Here is a 24440-nt window from a genome sequence, read left to right as displayed (position 1 = left end):
AAATTAAATGGAAGTTATTACAAAACTTACAATAAGGAGTCATTAAAATTTTACTTAAGCACCTAATTAAGGAAGGGGTGTCACTCACTCTTCAGTCCTAAGGACTGAAATCAGTCTTAAAAAAGGATCCACTAGACTAAATTCAGTCCTCCACACATTTCATTTATTAAATTGAGTTTTCAAAAAAAAATTTTTTTTCCTTATAAATTCCCTTATTATTTTTTTAAAAAAATTCAGTTAAAATAAAAAAAAATAAAAAATTATTTGTGTTTAAAACATTGTTATTTTCATATTGAATGTTAATGACTGAACTTCTGTAAATAAAATTTGTATAATTAAATCAGAATCCATTTGAGTTTAAATTGTGTTTCTTGAAAGCCACATGGGTTTTCCACAAATTTCCTTTTGTGTCACAAAACAAAATTTTAAAACAAATGATAGTACCCTAAAATGATGGTCCAGACAACAAAATTTGATGATATTAGGAAATAAAACATAATTTAATAGGGTGCGGTCCTATATGATGCTGGTGTCATTTTTAATTTATCTTGTTTAATAATACAAAATTAAATATGTGGAAAATCCATTATCATTCAACAAAAATTACTTTGAAAATTGCTAGAAACTTTTTCAATTTTCAAGATATTCAAATCAGTCTTTTTATTTTCATTAGTTACCAAATACGATTCAAGACAAAATTTATGAAAAAAATTGTTTTAAATATTTCTCGTGCATGCACAGTCAGAAAATATTAGTTTAAATGCTCATATCTTGTGTAATTTTTCATTTTTTTTCGAATTTTAAAACAATATTTTCATTATTAATTAAAAATTAGTCTAAAAATTTTATTTAATTTTATTGAATATTTCTGGAGTTATAGTAAACAAAAGTCAACGTAAGACAATTTTTTTTTAAAAAATAAAAATGTCCATATTTCCATAAATATTTAAGCAAATATAAAATAAAAATGTCCATATTTCCATAAATACTTAAGCAAATTTACAAATTTTGTGTAGTTATTTCACATAATAATCAACATAAATGACACGAGTTACAAGCTTATTGCTGTATTTTTATTTTGTCACAGGGTGTTCAAAAAATTTTATTTTTCATTTGTAATTTATATCTGATCCCTTTTACCTCTTAAAGCTTTAAACTTTATTGATATGTTTGAGAAATTGCACGACTTAAACACTTTTAAAGTTTGAAAATAATTTCCTAAGTATTTCTTGAGAAATATGAAGAGCTATTATAGAAGTATTTCCAACCCCTGTATGCCCAGTGGCAGAACCGCAGCGATGCAGAACGTTACAAAGTTCTTACAGAAAGATTTAACTTTTCTTTTCCACAGAAATTTACACACAATATTTGACTGGGCATTTAGATAATTACTTTTTGACATGGTCAATTTACGGCGATAGTATCGTAAATCGATGTAATTTTTCGATTGTATTTTTGGCAGTTACTGATATTGATTTTCACATGGTTTATAAATATCTCAATATATTTTAAACAATATGGAAAATTCGAATCGTGCATTTGAGTATTTACTTATAAGGCATGCTATTTATTTCAAAATAGTTTTTGAATCCGATATTTTTTATACAATATTATTTAATACAGCAACCTAATCTCGAAACGAAACACACATTAGAGAAGTCCGATTCGTCTGATTTCTTCCTCTATCTTTTTTTTCGGCAATTACTATTACGGATTTCATCATTTTTAATTATATTTTTAAATGTGATGATTATTTACAAAATGCGAAGAAGGAAATAATTTGTGTAGTCCCCCCAACAAAATGCAAGAATATCACCCATAATATTACAATAAAAATTTATTACGTGTTCAATTAAAACAAAAATATACGATATTATTTTTGTAAACAGCGCTTTTGTTATTTTAAATTGGTAACATATATCTTTATTATTATTAAAAGTATCTTTCAGAAAGATATTAGTGCTAGAGAGTTTTGTTGCAGATAGTTCAAGAAAATTCTGCCACATGGACCTTGAATAATCTAAGGTAACCTTTTGTTAACCTAGTAACTCAATTAAACTGATCTGAACCCAATTTCATTTTCTTAAATTGACTCCTAGTAACAAACAGTATAAAATAATGTACAAAAGAAAAAACTAAACAATATATATTCAAACTAAACACATAAAAAATCATTTTAAACTGTTAAATTTCATGTAAAATCCAAACAGAGCAAATCATTTTTAATAAAATACAAAACGAATTAACAGTTAAAAAAATCACTCACCGGCCATGTTGATAAGTTTCTAATTCGACACCAGTTTCTGGTTGTGACGTGGCAAGGGTTGGACGTACAAATCGTGATCTAAAATATAAAAGATTTTTCAATACATTATTATCTAAAAAGAAAAACAAAAATAAGAATCATCTTAAATGCAGTTACAAAATATGAAAAACACTAGTACCTGGTAAACTATACTATTATAACAGAGTGTGCAGCTAAATCTCAACAAAAAATAAGCACCTTTTAAGCACTCAAAAAATATTTTTTAATAACAATATACATTAACAAAATAATTTTCAAAAACTTTATATGAACATGTTCATGATAAAATAACTAGTTTTTGACAAATAACTCTTTTCTTGCAATAATCTTTCTGGACCCATCTCAGTAGATGCACATGTGGATTCCCAAGTATTTCATCAAACATGTAAAATGCTTTTATATGCTACGGACCAACGGTAAGCAGAAATAGATTGAGGATGAACTAATTGTTAAAATGTTGAATAGTACAATTTGAAAAGCACGCTTTTGCACAATAAGTGGGGAAAATCAACAGGCATTTGAAAAGGGAAATTTAAGCACTTTTTAAAAACTCAATGAAAAAAGCAATTTTAAGGGCTTTTAAAAAACGAAAATCGAAAATAAGCACCTGTAAGCACTTTTTAAAAACGCTACACACCATGTATAAAGTGTTTCAGTAGAGAAAAGAATTAACAAACATCTAACTCCTTTATTATTTTACACTTAGTTACAATAAAAAGTATAATTTATAATCAAGCTAAATATAATGATTTTTTTTTATGTATTATTATAGTATTATGTTTAGCTAGTATTATAATATGTATGTATTATAGTATTATGTATTATTTTTTAAAACAATTGAGACATTTTAAAAGCTAATAAAACTACATTTGTGCAATTAGTTTTACTTTCTAATAATAAAAGATAGATTTTATATGACGTGCTATACATGATCTGGTTAGCTAATTATTAGTCAGTTAAAAAAAATTTCTTCTTTGCTACTGACTCTGCAGCCCGTTGCAGGTAGAGACCTTTTTTAAGATCTTTTTCTATTTTGCTCTCTTCTTTGTTGATAGTTTAGTTTGGTTCTAATTATTTACATTTCCAACAACTATATTCATAATATTTGTTATAAAAGTAGTTCTGTTGTTAAAATTGTTAGTCTGTGAAAAAAGATTTTTCTTAACAATGAAAAGTAAATATTGCAATACCCACTTCACAATTTTAACCTTGATTGGTGCCATGATTTTTGTATGAATGTAAAACTTTATTCAATTCCTACTATTAGTTGACACTCTCCCTATATCTTGTTCACATTTTCAATCGTTAATAAAATACTTTTCATGCATCCACTCAACTACAAATACATTTTTACAAACTTGTTGTGGAATGACACTTGATGTTAATGCAGTTTTATTTCAAATATTAATTCATTCATTGCAATTATTTAATAAAAAGAAACGTTTTTATAATACTTGTTTTTACTCCTACAGCTTCCCTAAATTTTGCTTAAGAGATAAATATATTTATTAACTCTTAAAAAAAAATTTTTTTTTTAAAAAGTCAGAAATTTATCATTTAAAATATTTAAATATTGTTCACTTTTCATTGCCTTTCAACTTGTTTTATTAAGAAGTTTTAAATATAATATTTTAAAGGTACAATACCAAAATACAATTAACTTCGACTGTCCTATTTAAAATTGTAAAAACGTGTTCTCCGATTTGATTTTGAAAATTGTTCATTCCGAAATAGTTGAACAAAAAGTCAAGGCAATTCAAAAATGATACTTTCACCTATTTTATATTGTTACCTGTGCCACTTTATTTTATAACCATTGTTGAATAGCCAACCCATTTTTGGGGGGGTTTACGACTACTAATGTTCAACTCCGTAGCCTTATAATTTTAAACCCAATTCAGAAGACATAGGAACTTCTGAATCAAGCATTTGGGAAAAATCTGCCTTGGTGGAGAACTTTTCGAAGGAACTAACCTGCAATTGCATTACATGGAGAGGAAAACCACAAAAACCTCCCATGGTTAGCCTGATACCAAGGGGATTATAATCTGTATACCACTGAGAATATTTTATGTCAGCACTGTGTGAGTGTTATGTCAGCACTGTGTCAGTGCAAGCTGGGTGTGGAATTCGTATTAACCTGCCAAGCCTGGGATTCGAAGCCGGCTCACATTGGAAAGCAAACACTCTATCTACCACGGCTCTACTCATGCCAATTGTAGATACCACAAAGCATGTTTGAAATCAAGTGAATTTTTAAGGTAGAGGGTACGTTCCTTGTTATTTCAGCGACGCCATCTATGGCCAAGAATACGACTTCAGCCATTCACACGATAATGATATTAATAATTATTATTTTCATCAAAATTCAAATAAAAATGTTTCCAAAATTGGTCATTAGGCACTTTTAAATAATTTTCAATGACTTAAAACCCATAGTTATAGACATGTATCATTACAAAAATATTAAAAATAGTCAAAATGAGACAATTTTTTTTTATTACTTTTATTTTCACATTAAAAATATTTTGACTTGTGAAGACTTGACTATTTTCTTATGTTTAGACATATCCCTCGTGGCAGAATTGCAGCAACACGACGACATTGTCACAGAAGGTTACAGAGTTCTTGGAGAAAGTTTTCTGTTCTACAGAATTTCACACATAAAATTTGATTCATACATTTAAATAAACAATATTTTGCTCGCTCGATTTATGCTGATAGTATCATACATCGATACAATGTTTTGATTGTATTTTTGGCAATTATTGATATTGACTCCACGTGATTTTTAAATAGTCAAATATATTTCAAACAGTATGAGAAATTCGAATTGTGCATTTGAGTATTAACTGTAGAAGGCAATGAATCTATTTATTTTTTGGTTGTTCTTGCTATTGATTTCTCCATAGTTTTTAAATCCGATGTTTTTTATACTATGTTATCTAATCCCGAAACGAAATACGCATTTAAGTAATCCTTTTTTGAGGAATCCGATTTGTGTGATTTTGTCGTTGAACTTTTTCCCGGCAATTACTACTACGGATTTCATTATTTTAATTTTTTTTTTTTTATTGTGATGATTATTTGCAAAATGCAAGGAAGAAAATAATTAGTGTGTTTCCCTCCTCAACAAAATGCTAGAATATCAACCATGATATAAGAATAAAAAAATATTACATGTTTAATTAAAAAAATTATATATAGTTTTTTTTAACACATTACTTTTGTTATTTTAAATTGGTAAAATANTCCCAATAATTTTTTTTTTAAGTTGGGTTAACGATAAAAAAAACCCGACTTTTTGTAGCGATTCAGGAAACCGGAAAAATCAGTTATCCGGAATAGCGATGGTCCCGATCGTTCCGGATAATCGGTTTCCTACTGTATATATATATATTGTAAACACAGCAATTACAAAACAAGCAATTAGGAATCTGTTATTGTTAAATAGGTACATTGTGTAAATAAAGTCAAGGTGCACTTTTGATCAGTTTACTATCAAAAGTGTACCATGATTTTAAGGACATACTATATTGTATAAATATAGGTATCTGTCAAGATCTACAAATTTTTTTATTTAAATATTATTCTTAACTGTACATTAAAAAAACACACACTTGAATTAAGAAAATTAATTAAGTTGAATAAGTAAAAATTAGTAATACAGTCAAACCCCGCTATAGTGAACACAGTTTATAGTGAACTCCAGGATATAGTGAACGAAATGTTTGGTCCCGTGCCTTACTATACATGTATAATGTTAATTTTTGTGGATATAGTGAACCAAAAAAAAGAGCAAGTTGGATATAATGAACTTTTTACTGTCTTTGACTGATTTTCCTCTTCATTTTTTTTGTAATAATTTTGAAATTTACTCTTCGAAATAAATTCAAATAACGATTTTTAAAACCATCTATAGAGGAGAATGTAACATTAAGCATTTTTTAATTGTTTGCTTCTTTTATCTCCCTCTCCCATCCCTAAACAAACCAAGCAGATGTTTTCAACTCTCAGATCAGTTAAAAAAACTCTCAGATCAGTTAAAAAAAGCCTGCAAACAAGTGTCTCAAATTTAACTATAGTGAGCTGTAAACGTAAAACATTCTACATTGATGATAAAATGGGCATAATCAGAAAAATTTAAAATGGATGTAATCAAGCTGATATTCGCAGGGAATATAAATAATCCAAATCTACAGTTTATAACATATGGAAAAATAGGCATTTAATAATTTCTGCTCATGAAAAAAATTTTGATGGCATAAAAAAGTTTAGAAAAGCAGATCACAAGGATGTTGAAGAAGCATTACTGAAGTGGTTCAGCATTCAAAGAAGCCGTAATCTCCCAGTATCTGGACAAATGCTTCAAGTCAAAGCCGATGAATTTGCTAAGCGATTTCATGAGACTATTTTTGCGTGCTCGAATGGCTGTTTAGACAGGCTTAAAAAGCGGAACAACATAAATTCAGGAAAAATTATCGGAAAGTCGGGAAGTGTTTCCTTATCTTATGTTGAGGAATAGAAAAGATATGTTTGGAATGATATCTCCCGTAACTATGAAGAGAAAGACATATTCAACACGGATGAAGCTGGATTATTTTATAAAATGACACCTAACCAAGCATTAAAATTTAAAAATGAAAAGTGCTCTGGTGGTAAACTTGCAAAAGTGCGACTCACCGTTCTGGTATGAGCTAATATGAATTGATCTGAGAAGCGCAAACTTTTAGTAATTGGCATATCTCAGAAGCCAAGATGCTTCAAAAATGTTTACAACCTTTCGGTTTCATATAAAGCCAATCGTAAATCATGGATGACATCTGATCTATTTGAAGAAAAGATTCGAAAGTAGGATAAAGAACTATCTGCCCAAAAAAGAAAAATTTTGCTGTTGATTGATAACTGCACAGCACATTTAGATGTTGAAAACCTGGAATGGATAAAGATTGTTTTCCTGTTACCAAACGCAACATCTATAGTACAGCCCATGGATCGAGGTGTAATTCGAAGTTTGAAATGCCATTTCCGAAAACAGCTGATTTTAAGGATTTTCGGAGACTATGAAAAAGGTGTTGATTGCAATGTTTCGATTCTGGAGGCCATACTAATGGTCGAAAAATCTTGGAGACTTGTTACAGAAACCATTCATAATTGTTTTCGTCAAGCTGGTTTGTCAAAGAGTGTCACTGAAGAAAATGACGATTTGACTTTAGTGAAATGGATTGAAACATTTTTAGAATTTGATATGGACCATTTCAAAACGTGCAATAATGAAGTCGTTACATCTGAAGATCTCGCAGACGAGGACATTGTTGAGGTAATAAGGTTAAAAAATTGTGAAGTTAAAGACTGCTCATCTGATACAGATGAAGAAATTGAAAAAACGGAAAGCAGCCTCCCCACCGTGATGGATGCCAAAGCAGCAATTAAAGCACTAAACAAGTTCTTGTGTACACAAAATATAGAGCCGAAAGTGATGCAAACATTTCGATTCCTTGACAGAAGTATGGACAAATTTTTCCTTGAATCAGCTTCTCATCAACTTAAGATTACTAATTTTTTTTGTACTCAAGACAGAGAGTAATAAAAAATCAAAGTAAGTTAGCACATTTTTTGTTACTACATATTATTTTTCAGTCATTTTTGTATTTCATTTTATTGGTCATTTATGTGTAATAAAAGGGAGGAGTTAAGAACCATTTGTTAAAATTGTTGAAATTTGTTAATATTATTATTCAGTTATTTTTGTATTTCATTTTATTGGTCATTTATTAAAATAATGTGCAATAAAAGGGAGGAGTTAAGAACCCTTTGTTAAAATTTGTTAATATTGTTTTTCAGTCATTTTTGTATTTTATTTTATTGGTCATTTATTAAAATGTGCAATAAAAGGGAGGAGTTAAGAACCATTTGCTAAAATTGTTTGCGGAACGGATATAGTGAACTCCCGATCATAGTGAACCAAAATTTCGGTCCCTTGAAGATTCACTATAGCGGGGTTTGACTGTATTTCATTACAAAGAATAAAAATAAAAAAATGAATATACTTGCTCTATGATCTTTCTGACATGTTCAAAACCGCCCTTCTTTTTCATAAAAAACACTCCAAAGATTAGGAAGCAACAGAAGCAGACAGCAAAAAAACCGCCAACAATTCCTCCAATTGAACCAGACGTTGAAGGTTTAGCTAAGAGGGAAAGATGAGATTATGCTTTAAATAACTTTCTACATTGAATATGCTAAAAGAAATACACTTAAATATGTAAATTAAATTAATGCAACAATAAAATTAATCCTCGGGAGGCCATTTAGTGAAACTGAATTAGTTTGTAGTGCATCTACCACTACAAAAATACAATTCCGATTCTCTAATATATAAGAGATGTTAACTCGACTCTGTGGTGAGGTACCTTTTCATTGATGAAGGTTGATATTGTCAATAACAACTCCCACCACATTAGTGACCTTCGGACATAATACGAACATGCCTGCCTTGAAAGAAACTCCCACTTCGATTTGAACATGCCAACTTCAATGGATGGGCCACATTAAACAGTTGACTTGCTACTTGCAACAATGAGATTATCCACCTCCTCGCGTTGTTGCTACTCAGTCTCGATCACACACAACGTACGACGTATTCACTCGTATGCTAAAGGCAACACAGGCACAATCACAACCATGAACTTAATACAGCTCTCACGAACAACACTCAAAAGTACGGTGATCTTAATACAGCTCTCTCGGCTTCTCACAAAACAGCAATGAATCAACTAGTGGTATCGATGTGGGGACATTAATTTTCGAAAATATCGACCTTCTTCTATGAAAAGGTACCCCAACATAGTTGAGTTAACATGTCTTATACAATAGTATATTAAGAAATTGGAATTTTATTTTTGTAGTGGTAGATACACAACAAGTTTATATGGTTAAAAAGAAATTTTATTGTATAAAAAATTGAATAAATCCAGAGTTATATCACTTTCAAATAAATAATGGAACGTAACTTCTGAGTTTATAAGAACTGAGCATGTTTTTGATCAAAAATGACTCCAGATTAGTTTTGAACTTAGATATGATCTATCATGTTTTGTTTTTTAATGTTCAGACAAAAAAAAATTTTTTTTTTTTTTAAGAGAAAAGTTTGTTTTTAGTTAAGATATTCATGCTTTACTATTTGAGAAGTTGTATATTTAGTTTCAAAATAAAATTATAAAATAATTCATCCAGTATTTTTGTTAGTTATGACATTATAGTTTTTTTTGAGGATCTACTTACTAAGAGTCAGAATTCTTCTCAAAAATTTCTATTCTGTAAATTTTGAGATTAGAAATATTTTTACATCAAAAAATAAATAAATAAAAGTAATTTCTCTTACAATTGTAATAAAATAATGCACAAAGAAATAACCTCCTAAAATAAAAGTGTTAATCAAAGTTATTAAAAAAATATAAAGCTTTTCATCAGAACAACACTGAATTAAAAAATATATATAAAGCTATTGGCGTAAAAAATCTATTTAAGTAGCTACATGAAGTACTTATTATTAATTGAACATGAATGAATTGAATGAGAATGAACATGAAATATGAGAAAATAAATCCTTATTAATAAAAAGAATATTATTAAATAAAGAAAAGAAATATTCTTTATGAAAACATTTATAATTTAAATAAAATACAAAGCCTGTTTTTCTTCTCAAAGATTAATAATATTTTATTTCTCTCTCAGAAGTTTCTTTTCCTTTAACTGTTCTTATCTTTTCAATAATCCCTTAAGACTGCTTATTAAAGCAGTGTACATGTTTAATTATTTTTAATGTAGCAACAAGATGTAAATTTTTTTTGTACATTAAATTTTGGAACAGGTCACAACAAAGAAAAAAATGAGAGATTTGTTTATTTTGATTGTTAAAGAGTTTTCTACCTCTAGTAAACAGACCTGCGTATCTAGAACTTGCAATATAATACTACTCTAGATTCTTTTAAAAATTATCTATTATGAAAAAAAGGATTATGTATTAATTTATGAAATATTCATTACACAAAACATTGAGTTATAAAAACATAGCTGTTTCATGGTTATGCTATACTTGCTTTTGTAACCATAAAACTAAGCTAAGTTATTTTAAAATGGCACAGATAGATAAACATTTAAAAAAAATTGATTTAGAAATTAAAAGTAACATTAAAAGAAACTCCTTTTAGAAACTTCATAAAAATACAACATATTAGCAATTAAAATTCATTGCTTATTATAATAACTATAGGACAGTTCTATCATTTTATGAATGTCATATATGTAGATTTTAAAAACGTATAACTCAGTTAAAAATATTAAAGTAGTTTTAATAAATTTTGCTAAAGTAAGTCTTGATGTCGTAAACAGGGCGCATAGCCAAATCATTCATGAAAAAATAAGCACCTTTTGAGTACTTTTTAAGCACTAAAAAAATATTTTTAGGCACTATATACATTAACAAAATGCAAAATAATTTTTAAAAACTCTACATGATCATGTTAAAATAATGAGTTTCTGACAAGGAACTCTTTTCATGTTTATATTAGCTATTAAAATATGATCAAGAGAGTTTTTTGTTCTATTTCAGAGGGTGGAAAATGAAGCCTGAAATTGAGAGTATCTTGCAAAATGTAGCAGAGTTGCCTGAGAGCACTGACCGTAAAGACACAGTTCCCAGTGGAACGTTAAAGTCGAGCATAACTGGCTACAATCAGTAAGCGAGCGACCACTTTGATCAGCCTACGTAGGGACCGAGGTATCGGTCCTCGCTAATTTGTCCTGCCATAAAGTGTTCGACTTTGCACGCAGGGCATCGAGCTACCAAAGCATGGGAGCCATCTCCCACTGCAGAGGATCAAAATTGCGATGGCATGTCTTCGGATCATCCTGAAGGACGTTTCCCAGACCATTGACAATAGTTCATTGTCCAGCTCTAGTGCAACATAAACGAAGTACCTACCTACTTTTTCATTTTTTATCAATTTTAAACTTTAAAAAAATGTCAGAATTTTGCAGTTCAAAATACATATATTTTTTGGAGAAAATTAATAATAGTTATAAATAAAAATATTTGTTAGTAAATAATTTTATAGAGGACTAATTTATGAAAAATTTATAACGCAAGCATTACTAATAACCTATTTCTATTTTTTAAGTATATGGTGATACATATTCCAATATACATGTACAAATGTACCTGAGGGGAATTAATTATAGACTATGTCAACCTTCATCTATCAAAAGGTACCTCATGATAGAATCAAGTTAACATGTCTTTATATACTAGTGAATTGGTATTTAATATTTATAGTGGTAGTTACGCCACATACCTATACCAAAATAATTGGCAAGGTTTTGCTTTATCAAAAAACTGGCCTAACAAAGCTTTGCAAAAAGTGGACATATCAAAGGGTATAACTCTCAGCCAGCCTCAAGCAAACCTTTACATGTTTTTTTTCTTCTTTAAAATTTCTTGTTTAAAAAAAACTTCTCGCTAGTAATTGGAGTGGCAGATCACGATACGGAAATATCCCCCGCACAGGTACTGTTACGGAAATTGTCTCATTGCACTAGAATCAGAAATATATATACGACTTTTAAAAATTTAAAAAAAAACTATAAGTACAACAAACTCTAGAATAATGCATCTAAAACTGGGAAACAAACAAAAAATTGCTTACCAAACAGTTTAAAAATTTTAGAATAAATATTTAACAATGCTTTTAATCTTAAACAGCGTCTAAAGTTCATTTTTGCTTAAAGAATTTATAAAGAAAATTTATTTTTTTTAAAACAAAACAGTGCGAATTTGAAGCACACGCTTTTAAAAACAACTAAATATTTCAAATAAATATACGAATCATGGAATAAAATAAATTAAAGTTAGTTGTTTGGTCATCCTACCTAACGTAAATGTTATCTCTTTCTAGACTTTAAAAGCTCAAAAAAGTCAAATAAATGTGAAAAATACTTTTTATCGAGCATTGCAGTAAATTTTTACAACTTAGTTGTGTTTACGGCCATTTTTATTACTCCTTAGTAGTGTGAATTAATAGTTTTCTGGCGGATGACAAAATCCAATTAAAATTCTACCACTAGTTTGATTGTTTGTTTACATTTATCCTTCATATTTCCGAATATCTACTTCTTCTAAAAAGCACAAATCAAAATTCGCAAAATGTAAGTCTCTATTGATACATTTATATTGCTAGCAATAATAATTGGATACTTGCACTTTAAGAAGAAAAAAACAACCAATACCCACGCATGTGACCAGTGACGTCAGCATCAGCTAATCTTTATCAGCAATATGGGAGTATTAAAGTTTAGCTAATTTTATCAACATAACTCAAAATGTTAATTAACATTAAGTTAATTAACGTTAAGTTAATTAAATTCAAAGTTGTATTTAATATATTCGGATTCGTTTTCAATATATATGTAAACAACAATCTATAGCTCTTGACCTGCTCTACTTACGGTTGGAAAGTATAGGAGAGGCGATATTTTCAAACAGATAATCTTGTTTTCAATAAAAGAAATAAACTATATTATTTCTGAGATAAAATTTGCTGTATTTGATAAAAAATATTAACGATACTAATTAGTAATTCTGGTAAGTTTGAAGTAAAAATTTATTTTAGTTATGTAGAGATTCAAAATTCGGATGTGTCATGAAGGCAACGAATCCTCCACGGCAAAACTACCTCCGATGGTGGTATGATTCCAGTGAATTTATCCTGGATTTTGTATGATTGTGTAAAGGACGTCCATCGGTACCTATGCAGATTATGGCTTAGGAATGACGGCTTACAGACATCCACTAGACGATTTTGTGTTAGATGGGTCGTTTCTACCCGTAGATCTAATTTCTGCAGAAAAAAGAATATTTGACATAAAATACAAAAATATTTTCTTCATCTACTACGATGATCATGATGTACGCATGCCTTCTTTTCTTTTATTATTTATTTGTCTCAAACTTAGTTTACTTTACAATACTTAGTAAACGTAGTAACGTTTGCTTGTCGGCGAGTTTTTATGGCGAAACCAGTGGCATAATTTTTTTATATTAAATGATAACATCCTTTATATAGCTAGGTACTTTATTAACGTCGTACTGGAGCTGCGCAATGGGTTATTGGCGACGGTATGGGAAGCATCGCTGAGGATGATCCGAAGACATGCCATCGGAACTCTGATTCTTTGTAGAGGGGATGGCGCCCCTGTTTCGGTAGCCCGACGACCTGAGCGCGAAGTCAAGTACTTTACTATAGAACAGTTTAACGAGGACCAATGCCGCACACTCTCGGTCCCTACGCAGGCTGATCAAAGTGGTCACCCACCCGCTTACTGATCGCAGCCACTGGCTGCCAGCCAGTGATGCTACTAGTAACCGTGTCTTTACGACCAGTCCACTTTGGGACCCATGTCCTTCATGTAACTGAGAAAAAACGATGCTTACACGTTCTTGCAGTTAATGGACCAGCTTCTGAGTATCCTCCTCTTGTAAAAGCCCTCAGTTTAATCCTGCGTGTTAAATTAAAATTATCAATCACCATTATAGTATAGCAATTTAAAAGAACAATAAATAAATAAATGAAATAAATAAAAACACTGCATGAGAATTATCGTAAGGCATGATTCTACACCTGAGTACATTCTGATCTTCTGTTTTTAAAAATCTATTCCTCGTAAAATATATTTTTCGTTTTAAAATGTGATTATCGTGTAAAAAATGATTAAAATGGTAAAAATATATCAAAAAAAGGAAAAATTGTGATCACTTTCTTACTATCACTGGTTACCGATTGGAAAAATGATTTTTTTTTCTGGATTGATTCCGATAAACGACACAACATTTCAAAATCAAGAGAGTAGTTATAAGTTAATAATATAAAAGGAATATAAAACTACTTAAAATTATTATTATGCAAATGCATTAAAGATGCCTGCTGGTGAAAATAAAAATAAAAACTGTAACCTTTGGGACCGTGTCAATCAGTTTAAGACCCTATTTATTTGTGATATTCACTTGAATTAGTATTGAAAACGATCCAGTTTGAACTGTAGGATAGAATTTCCGATTCTTAATTAAAACAGTAAAAACAAAAATATCGTTCGAATGATAAAATTCTCTCAACTCACAAGAAGTATTTATGGGATCTCTGTTATCCCATATCTCAAAAATAAACTCACCAACTTAATGCATAACAAAATTAAAAGTGAAAAAAAGAATTCTAAGAAAATTATCAAACAGCAGCGGTCGCCACTGCAACACATGCAATGACGACGCATGCGCACTGTTTACTATTACTCGTGAGCACAGTTGAAAAGTGTGACAGCGTCCAAATAAAGTGCGCGCCATCAAACCAAACACAAGATCCATTTTGCTAATGGGTAATAAACAAAGCAATATGAAAAAAAATGAAGAAGAAACAAACAATATTCGTTACTTTCGCGGATCGCAATGAAAGAATTAATGGGTAAAAAAATGCTAAACGTCACATTAGTCGCAAAATAAAAATTCAATGAAGGAAAAGAAAATCGTTAAAAACGAGCTTTTGATTATTTCTGCAACCGGAAAGAGTTTCCCGTTTTAAACTTGACAATAATAATTTTTTTCTAACTTTGATGAAAGCCCACACTGAGACTAACCAGAGGTATATGGAAGAGAAATTCCTATACTTGTGTTAGGACGCGTTTAGGAGATGCTTGTCGCATGTGTTCCGTTCATACCCTCAGTGTACCTTAATCTATTTGAAAAGCATTGTGTAGTGTATCTACCACTACAAAAATATAATTTCAATTTACTCGTATGCATACCCTCCAACTTATGAGGATTTTGAAAATAATTCTTTCTTGTNTACAAAAATATAATTTCAATTTACTCGTATGTAATATTAAGACATGTTAACTCTGTTCCTCAACATAGATGATGTTGACATTGTCGATAACTCTTCTCCCAACATTGGCGACCCGGAGGTGATGTGAACACGCCTACCTTGACAGATACTCCCACATCGATTTGAACACGCCACCTAAGACGGATGGTTCACATTGAACAGTTGACTTGTTACTTGTGACTCGACATTGTCCTCCTCCCGCTGCTGCTTTTCTGTCTCGATCACGTACAACGTTTACACTCGACTGTTAAAGGCAACACCGGAGCGACCACGACCGTGAACTTAATACATCTCTCACAATCAGTACTCAAAAAAGTACGGTGATCTAAATACAACTCTCCCGGCTTCTCACAGAACAGCAATGAATCAACTAGTGGTACCCGCTCATCGAATTCTATCACAGATATAATTCTGGTGGGGAGTACTGTAGTGTATCTACCACTACAAAAATATAATTTCAATTTACTCGTATGCATACCCTCCAACTTATGAGGATTTTGAAAATAATTCTTTCTAGTGGTAGCGAACCAAAGTAGAAATTTTTAAAGCAAATGGATCTCTCATAAAACTTTTATCAGAACTTAAGAATCTAGCCATATGGCCTGCACTTTCATAAGTAATAGTGGACAAGTTACGCTAAAATTAATTTTTTTCAAATATTAAGACATTAATTTTGCTACCGTCTGAAAAGAAGATTTCTGAAACTACGGAAATTCCGTAGCAGTTGGAGGATATGCTCGTATGTAATTGTAAGACATGTTAACTCTGTTCCTCAACATAGATGATGTTGACATTGTCGATAACTCTTCTCCCAACATTGGCGACCCGGAGGTGATGTGAACATGCCTACCTTGACTGATACTCCCACATCGATTTGAACACGCCACCTAAGATGGATGGCTCACATTGAACAGTTGACTTGTTACTTGTGACTCGACATTGTCCCCCTCCCGCTGCTGCTTCTCTGTCTCGATCACGTACAATGTTTACACTCGACTGTTAAAGGCAACACCGGAGCGAGCACGACCGTGAACTTAATACAGCTCTAACAATCAGCACTCAAAAAGTACGGTGATCTAAATACAGCTCTCCCGGCCTCTCACAGAACAGCAATGAATCAACTAGTGGTACCCGTTCAACAAATTCTATCACAGATTTAATTCTGGTGGGGAGTACTGTAGTGTGTCAACCATTACAAAAATACAATTCCAATTCACTAGTATATAAGACATGTTAACTCGATTCGATGGTGGGGTACCTTAACATAGATTAAAGGCGACATTGCCGATGTGACTCTCCCCACATATTGTTTTTAAAATTTTACTTTATTAAATTATTTCATTTAATTATTATTTAAAAAATGAGCAGTACTTCCAAATTTGGGAACTATCCCTTAAACAAATATATTCCTTGCTCAGATAGAAAATGTAATATAAAAAAAGTAATTTGATTAGTTTTCATTTAGATCTTTTTATTTAGTCTGTTAAGAAACTTGGTGGCTCATGGAATAGACCACTCGCCTCCTAATGACGTAACACGGATTCCAATCCCTGCGATAGCTGTTTGAAATGAATTCAGCATCTGTCTCGCACCGACCACATTGCTGACGTGAAATGTCCTTATTAGTAGGCAGATCACGGGTCCCCTTGTCTTCAGACTAAGTTTTAGACTAAGCTTTAACACAGCAGTAAATAAAATAGAAATAATTTACCTTTTGTAGGGTGGCCCGGCATCACCTGATCCACGGACCGGTCCTGGAAACACTCCAACGGGAGAGTGTTTCCTGAATTGTCTCATTAGACATATTTAATTATAAAATCAATACTACAAATATTTGCAAAAAATTGCAATGAAAATTCAATTAAATCGTTGAAATTTATTAAATTTCAATTCGTTACATAAACATTCTTAAAGAAAAAAGCATTTGCATTTTTTTAAGACTAAAAATTTCATTGACGCCATCTGGGGAGAAGACCGGTTCCATGTCTTAACCCTCCCTCCTTTCCCTCTACACCTTTTCTCAGCTGTATAGGAATGTACTACGATATTTTCCTTTTTATTAATATTTTCTGTGTTTAATTCTCACAAATATTTTTTTAAATTTACACAACGCTTTCTTTTAAAACTTTGTTTAATGTAGTTTTGAGTTTCATATAGTTTCCTTGCTTGAAAATTTTTAATCTATTTGAAAATCAAGAAAGAAACTGACGTACTTCCTTCTCTGATGGCTCTCCATCCGCTACTGGTGAAAGCAGGTGTAGTGTTGCCCTAGGTAGAGGGTAGTGCTTTACGCCACATTTCGATTGCGAATCATAACACATTCCAAAATATACGTCACAAGTTTCCTAATATCCCTTCAAAACCGTTTTTTTTTATTCTAATGTCTTCCTGAAACATTCGTAATGAGTCAGAAAATAGACCTATATCTTGCATTAAGACAACTGCAGTTGGGGACATCTTAAACATCAGAATACAATCGTCAAGCAGTTTACACCGAATTTCATCTGGAAGTCACAAAATCTTAAAGATGGCAACTTAAGGATATGTCGTAAAAAAATTACTGTGTGGTACGAAATGAACCGCTACTTACATATAAGGAGTGTCAGGTTTGAGTGGAGCATTGCAATAACTCCTGTTCGTCGCGCAATTGCTTTCAAGTCCCAGAGTGCATTGCAAAATCACGTGATGAGCATCTTCATCTTGCGGCCTGCATTTCAACGGATCTTCTTCTTCATCGTCATCTGAAAGTTGAAAAAATAAACTAACATACACATTATTTGTTATAATAATTAACAGGAGACCTGATATTATTTTATAATTTAATTTTATAATATTATTTTATAACAATCTTTGAACAGCTGACCCGATTTTTGGGTTGATGTTGTTACTTATCTCCAAAGGTCTGACGGCGTCAGACCAGATCCATAAGATTTTTATTTTATTTTATAACCGTCGTTGAACAGCCGACCCAATTTCATGGGTTTACGACTACTTACGTTCAACTCCGTAGCCTTGTAATTTTGAACCAATCCAGAAGACAAGGAAACTCCTGGATCAGTACCCCCAGAGGTATTGATTTAGATCCATAAGATTGAAATTCTTCGACCTACCTTATTTTTAGGGTATACGAGGGAAGTCCGGTCCGCCACCGAGGGCAGATCCGGTCAGAAAGGGGGCGCAGGCTGGTTTTGTGCCGGCCGAGGAACCCGGCATAGCCTCACCGTGGCATTTATTAAAACCAAGATAATTACAGTTTTCAAGGCAACAACCCGACTGATATGAGACTGACAACAGGAAGAATATTAATACAATAAGTTTTGCACACAAATTACATATCTTCTTGTGCTATTGTAGTTGTGCTTTAGCCAGCTAATAATATTAAAATAATTCAAAGTCCCACATACAAAGTATTTCCCTAATACATGAGATAATGACTAACATATTTAAAAGAAACAAGAATAAATTTTTAAAATATAAAAATATAGAGGAAACACTCGCGATCAATTCGAAGAGACAATTAAGAGTGATTGACAAAAGTTATTAAAAAAGGCCAAAAGATCCTTATAGAGGCTTAAAATCAAAAAAGAGATCGACTGACCCTTATAAAATAGCATTAATTGGGTGCTTAAAAATACAAAGTCAAGAATTAATTAAAAACAACACTAAAAATATAAATAACCAGAAAAGCAGTAAAAGTACATTAACTGACAAAATTATAAAGGTAAAAATAAAAGCAGTCAAGATAAAAAAGATAGTTAAAATCGCTTAGAGTTAAAATTTGGGAAAATAACCCAAACAACCCTAAAACATCAAAATATTAAAAGTGAAAATTTAAAAAGCGATTCAAAGATAAACATGTAAAATTTACAACAGAGCAAAAAAGGATTGAAAGAGTACCTTAATAGACCAGAAACATAGACCAGATCCATAAATCCGTTGACGAGTAAGAAGTCGGAAATAAGGGGGGGGGGAAAGAATTTTCAGATTTACAACTATTAATGTTCAACTATGTAACCTTGTAATTTTGAACCCAATCCAGAAGACAAGGGAACTCCTGAATAAAGTATTAGAAGAAATTTGCCTTCGTGAAGGGATTTTTGATAGAACTAACCCGCATTTGCGTTACATGGAGAGGAAGACCACAAGAACCTCCCACGGTTAGCCGGACGACAAGGGGACGCTAACCTATCATCCTTCTACCACTGAGGATATTTCACATCAGCACTGTGGTCGGTGCAAGCTGGTTGCGGAATTTGTATCGATTGGGATTCGAACCCGGTTCACCTCATTGGAAGGCGACCGCTCTACCCTAAAGAAATGAATATTTTGGATTGTAAAAAACTATTTTATTCTGATCTCTTGCTATCAGAATCCTCGTTATTATTTCATTTTTCAATTTTCTATTTGCGCTGTACCGGTTGAAATGTTAAAATAAATTATTTTTTATTCTATTAAAATATATTTTAACATTCTATTCTAGGATTTTACCTATTAGGACGTGAGAAATGGAGGCACAAGCAAATAGAATTCTTTGTAGTACATATATTATGTTAAATGAATGATTTCAACTTAAGTAAAAAATTTTTTAAAAAACTGTTCGAAACAACACTTATTGCGAAGGGGGTAGGTGAGCTGCAGCGAACAGGGTGCTTAGCACCTTAGTAATACTTTTTTTAGGCTACTTTATACGCAATCGAAAGTGAACGATATCGATGTTCAACTCATGGAAATCAAATATTTCTTAACAAAGCTTGTTTTCAATTACAATAATCGAATTCTAATGAATCACTTTACTTTTGAGAAAGGGATTCCATCCTGCTGGTGTAGCCTGATAGAATTTACTCAGTCCTGATGAATAATTTGTCCAAAGTGGAACCTCATCTGCTATTTTACCGCTGGAAGGTGGACCTAGAAATCAAACAATTCGAAATTAGCTTGCTGTATTTTAGAGCAACAATAATAACATTTTTAAATATACTTTTTTTAAAAAATCNCATAGACCAGATCCATAAATCCGTTGACGAGTAAGAAGTCGGAAATAAGGGGGGGGGAGAAGAATTTTCAGATTTACAACTATTAATGTTCAACTATGTAGCCTTGTAATTTTGAACCCAATCCAGAAGACAAGGGAGCTCCTGAATAAAGTATTAGAAGAAATTTGCCTTCGTGAAGGGATTTTTGATAGAACTAACCCGCATTTGCGTTACATGGAGAGGAAGACCACAAGAACCTCCCACGGTTAGCCGGACGACAAGGGGACGCTAACCTATCATCCTTCTACCACTGAGGATATTTCACATCAGCACTGTGGTCGGTGCAAGCCGGTTGCGGAATTTGTATCGATTGGGATTCGAACCCGGTTCACCTCATTGGAAGGCGACCGCTCTACCCTAAAGAAATGAATATTTTGGATTGTAAAAAACTATTTTATTCTGATCTCTTGCTATTAGAATTCTCGTTATTATTTCATTTATTGCAGCTATTATTTCAATTTTCTTTTTGTGCGGTACCGGTTGAAATGTTAAAGTAAGTTATTTTTTATTCTATTAAAATATATTTTAATAATTTTGTAATAATTTTAACAGTTTTTTTTTTAATAATTAGAGAGCAACGTTGATCCCAGTAATAATCTCAAACTTGGCGTGATTTCAAAAAGTCGCTAAGAAGTGGGCTATTCTAGGATTTTACCTATTAGTACGTGAGAAATGGAGGCACAAGCAAATAGAATTCTTTGTAGTACATATATTATGTTAAATGAATGATTTCAACTTATGTAAATAAAATTTAAAAAACTGTTAGAAACAACACTTATTGCGAAGGGGGTAGGTGAGCTGCAGCGAACAGGGTGCTTAGCACCCTAGTAATACACTTTTTTTTAGGCTACTTTATACGCAAGTGAAAGTGAACGATATCGATGTTCAACTCATGGAAAACAAATATTTCTTAAACAAAGCTTGTTTTCAATTATAATCGAATTCTAATGAATCACTTTACTTTTGAGAAAGGGATTCCATCCTGCTGGTGTAGCCTGATAGAATTTACTCAGTCCTGATGAATAATTTGTCCAAAGTGGAACCTCATCTGCTATTTTACCGCTGGAAGGTGGACCTAGAAATCAAACAATTCGAAATTAGCTTGCTGTATTTTAGAGCAACAATAATAACATTTTTAAATATACTTTTTTCTTAAATCTTTTTCAAATTTTAAACTTCTGCATAATTAAATTGAAATGTCTCAAATTTTTTTTTTAAATAACAGTCGTTGAACAACCGATCCAATTTTTGGGTTTACGATTACTAATGTTCAATCCCGTAGCTATGTCATTTTGAACCCAATCCAGAAGACAAGGGTACTCCTGGATCAAGTATAGGGAGAAATTTGCCTACGTGGAGGATTTTCTGACGGAACTAACACGCATTTGCGTTGCATGAAGAGGAAGATTACGAGAACCTCCCAAGGTTAGCGGGACGGCAAAGGTACTCTAACGCATGATCCTTATACCACTGAGGATATTTCACGTCAGCACTGTGGTCGGTGCTAGCCGGATGCGTGTCGACCAGTCGTCGCTGAGATTGGAACACGGTTCACCTCATTGGAAGGCGAAAGATTTATCTTCTGAGCCATCGCGGCTCAAGTTTCTAAACTTGTAAAACATCAGAATTGGGTACTTGCACTTCAGGAAGAAGATCTCCCATACCCCCACATGTATCCTATGATGTCAGCGCTACCTAACATTTTCCAGTCAAATAGCGTATTAAAGTTGAGCTAACCTTCTGTACATAAGTTGGAATGTTAATTAACGGTAAGTTAGTCAGATACAGAGCAGCATCCAATTATATTATAATAATATTGAATGGCTCGGAAATAGCTTCAGAAAATCTTTCGGAAGTAATAACCCGGAAGTCTTAATGCGAATTTTCTAGCGCTGTTTATGTTTGCCGCTGTCTATGCTTAACTTTAAATGGTCAACCATCCATATGTGTGTAAGTGTTACATGATTTCCTCACCCTCCATACTTTCCCCTTCTCCATCGCTACGGTCGTGGCAAATCTCGCTTTTTCTTTCTTTTTTTTTGGAAAGTGGAATATTCTGTCCCGGGGAAAAAACAAGGTTTGCTGAAAAATTAGCGACAGACAAGAGGAAAGTGAGAAAACCGTGTAACCTTGAGACGTTTATTCCATCTACTAGGAATAAAGTAATGTATTAATGACATTCGAAATAAAGCTTTTATATTCGAAATAAAGCTTTTATATTAATTACAGTAACTAAAATTTTCATCTTTGCAAAATTCTATCCTTACATTTCCTATAACTTGCATACTGGTGTAAGAAATTATGAGAATTTGCAGACGTGGTCGATTATCTCAGGAGCTACTGGACCAATTTTAATGAAATTTGATGAATGTACATACATTGATACAATACAAAATAAATAACCATTCAACAATTGTAATACACACACATGATCATGCGTGTAACACTCATTGGAGTTAGAGCCCCTGAATTAGTATAGGAGCCTTATTTGGAGTCGGAAGGTATGAAATGGCCACAGGACAATTCAGGATAATTGCCAGAGGAAATGATAAACTGCCTTATTTCAAGTATGAAATCATGCTGCAAAGCCTGTAAGAGGGGACCCTGCCCCCTAATAAAACATTTTTTTTCGTTTATTCTGCAACCACTGTTTCATACCTTCCGACTCCAAAGAGTGTTACTCATGATCATGCATGTGTATTACAATTGTGTAATGCAGGGGTGTCAAACTCAGAAGCAAATTTGGGCCAAATAAACAATGGTTAACTTTAGGTGGGCCTCAAAAAAAAGTTAAAAAACTAATCAGTGTTTACAGAAACAAATATTTTTATTTTGAATAGTACATTGTAATAAGCATATATAAAATAAAATTATTGTTTGACATCTCTTCTCTGCTACTATCTTTCCTATTTCGGGAGAAATTTTATTGGCCGAGACTACTTTCAAAATTGACCCAACGAGAGCTATTAATATGGTTTCGGACAGGAGAGAGTTGTTTTCAAAAAAAATTGCTCGCACTGATAAGTACTTCCAAACATGGAAATAATTTCATACGCGAATTTCGAGTATTTTCAAACCTTGCCTGTAAATGTTTGTAAAATTCAAGCACACCCACTTCAATGAATTTTGTCTTCAAATTTGAGTCGCACTGAATCTCAATCACTTCCATTTGCATATTACTGGGTACTGAGTCTATATTTATTGAGAAAATCGAAGAAAACAAACAAAATTTGTCTTCCAAAGAATTAAAATCTTTAAACCTTGTTTCAAATTCTGTTCTAAGATTTGAAATTTTTTCTGCGTATTTTTGATAAGATGCGGTATTCCTGGAATGGCAGGTGCCGCAAGCCAATTAGAATTTTACAATTTCGCGCGTACAATTTAAAATGATCCGTTTAGTTTATAAATAAAGTATATTATAATTTAATATGCTAGTTTCCTTTCTAATTCAAGTTTCTATTTTATTTTTACTTTGCGTTGGCCGCAAAAATGTTCATCTCGGGCGGCTAGTTTGACACCCCTGGTGTAATGGTTATCTGTATTGCATTGCATCAATGTAAGTACATGTAAGAGTTGAATAAAAAGTATTTGGTGCGTAATAAAGTAAAGTAAAGTTATTTGTGTAATTGTAATTAATAGATTGGAATATTTGGTATATGTACTAGTAATTGGATATAGTCATGATTAAAAAATTAGTTAAATGATTGAAACGTCGTGATAAAAATAATTAAGGTCGAAATATATGAAAGGGTAATTAAATTGAATTAAGGGGGGAATGTGATCGTTAAGGAAAGTGGTAGTACAATGCTAATGTGGGATAACAATAACCCAATAGGTCCAAAGGGTCACAAAGTGTGAGGTTTGAACAAATTGGATGATTTGGTATCACCAAATTTAGAATAAGGGTGAAAACTAAGACAATTAAAGATTAATGATAAATACGATAAAGTCATGCTATATCCAAACAATATATATGATTTAAACAGTAAGCTGATGTCTCCAATAAGAAAAACTAATAAATTCACATTTATGCATGCCCATAACAAATAAAAAAAGGTACTCACCACATACAGAAGGAAAAAAGGTGATAACTAATAGCTATAAAGGTAAAGCTAAAAAAACAATCACACAAAACTTTCTGTTCAACTAAACATTTATTTTTGTAAAACT

At 31.9% G+C, this 24440-nt stretch overlaps 1 protein-coding gene across 1 annotated transcript in view; it reads right to left on the bottom strand.

The window, feature by feature from the left end:
* The window catches only part of LOC107454124 (phosphatidylinositol phosphatase PTPRQ), an 87489-nt gene that overhangs the window by 13944 nt on the left and 49105 nt on the right, over positions 1 to 24440 (bottom strand). The window contains exons 19-25 of the mRNA XM_043051003.2: positions 24160 to 24182; positions 21223 to 21345; positions 20032 to 20145; positions 17828 to 17978; positions 13797 to 13861; positions 8360 to 8495; positions 2267 to 2344 (exon numbers count right to left, since the gene is read on the bottom strand). Coding sequence (XP_042906937.2) covers positions 2267 to 2344; positions 8360 to 8495; positions 13797 to 13861; positions 17828 to 17978; positions 20032 to 20145; positions 21223 to 21345; positions 24160 to 24182 — 690 coding nt within the window. The remainder of the gene's footprint in view (positions 1 to 2266; positions 2345 to 8359; positions 8496 to 13796; positions 13862 to 17827; positions 17979 to 20031; positions 20146 to 21222; positions 21346 to 24159; positions 24183 to 24440) is intronic.

This window comes from Parasteatoda tepidariorum, chromosome 1 (genome assembly GCF_043381705.1).
Source record: "Parasteatoda tepidariorum isolate YZ-2023 chromosome 1, CAS_Ptep_4.0, whole genome shotgun sequence".
NCBI classification, from domain to species: domain Eukaryota; kingdom Metazoa; phylum Arthropoda; class Arachnida; order Araneae; family Theridiidae; genus Parasteatoda; species Parasteatoda tepidariorum.
This window is presented reverse-complemented; position numbering and strand designations above follow the sequence as displayed.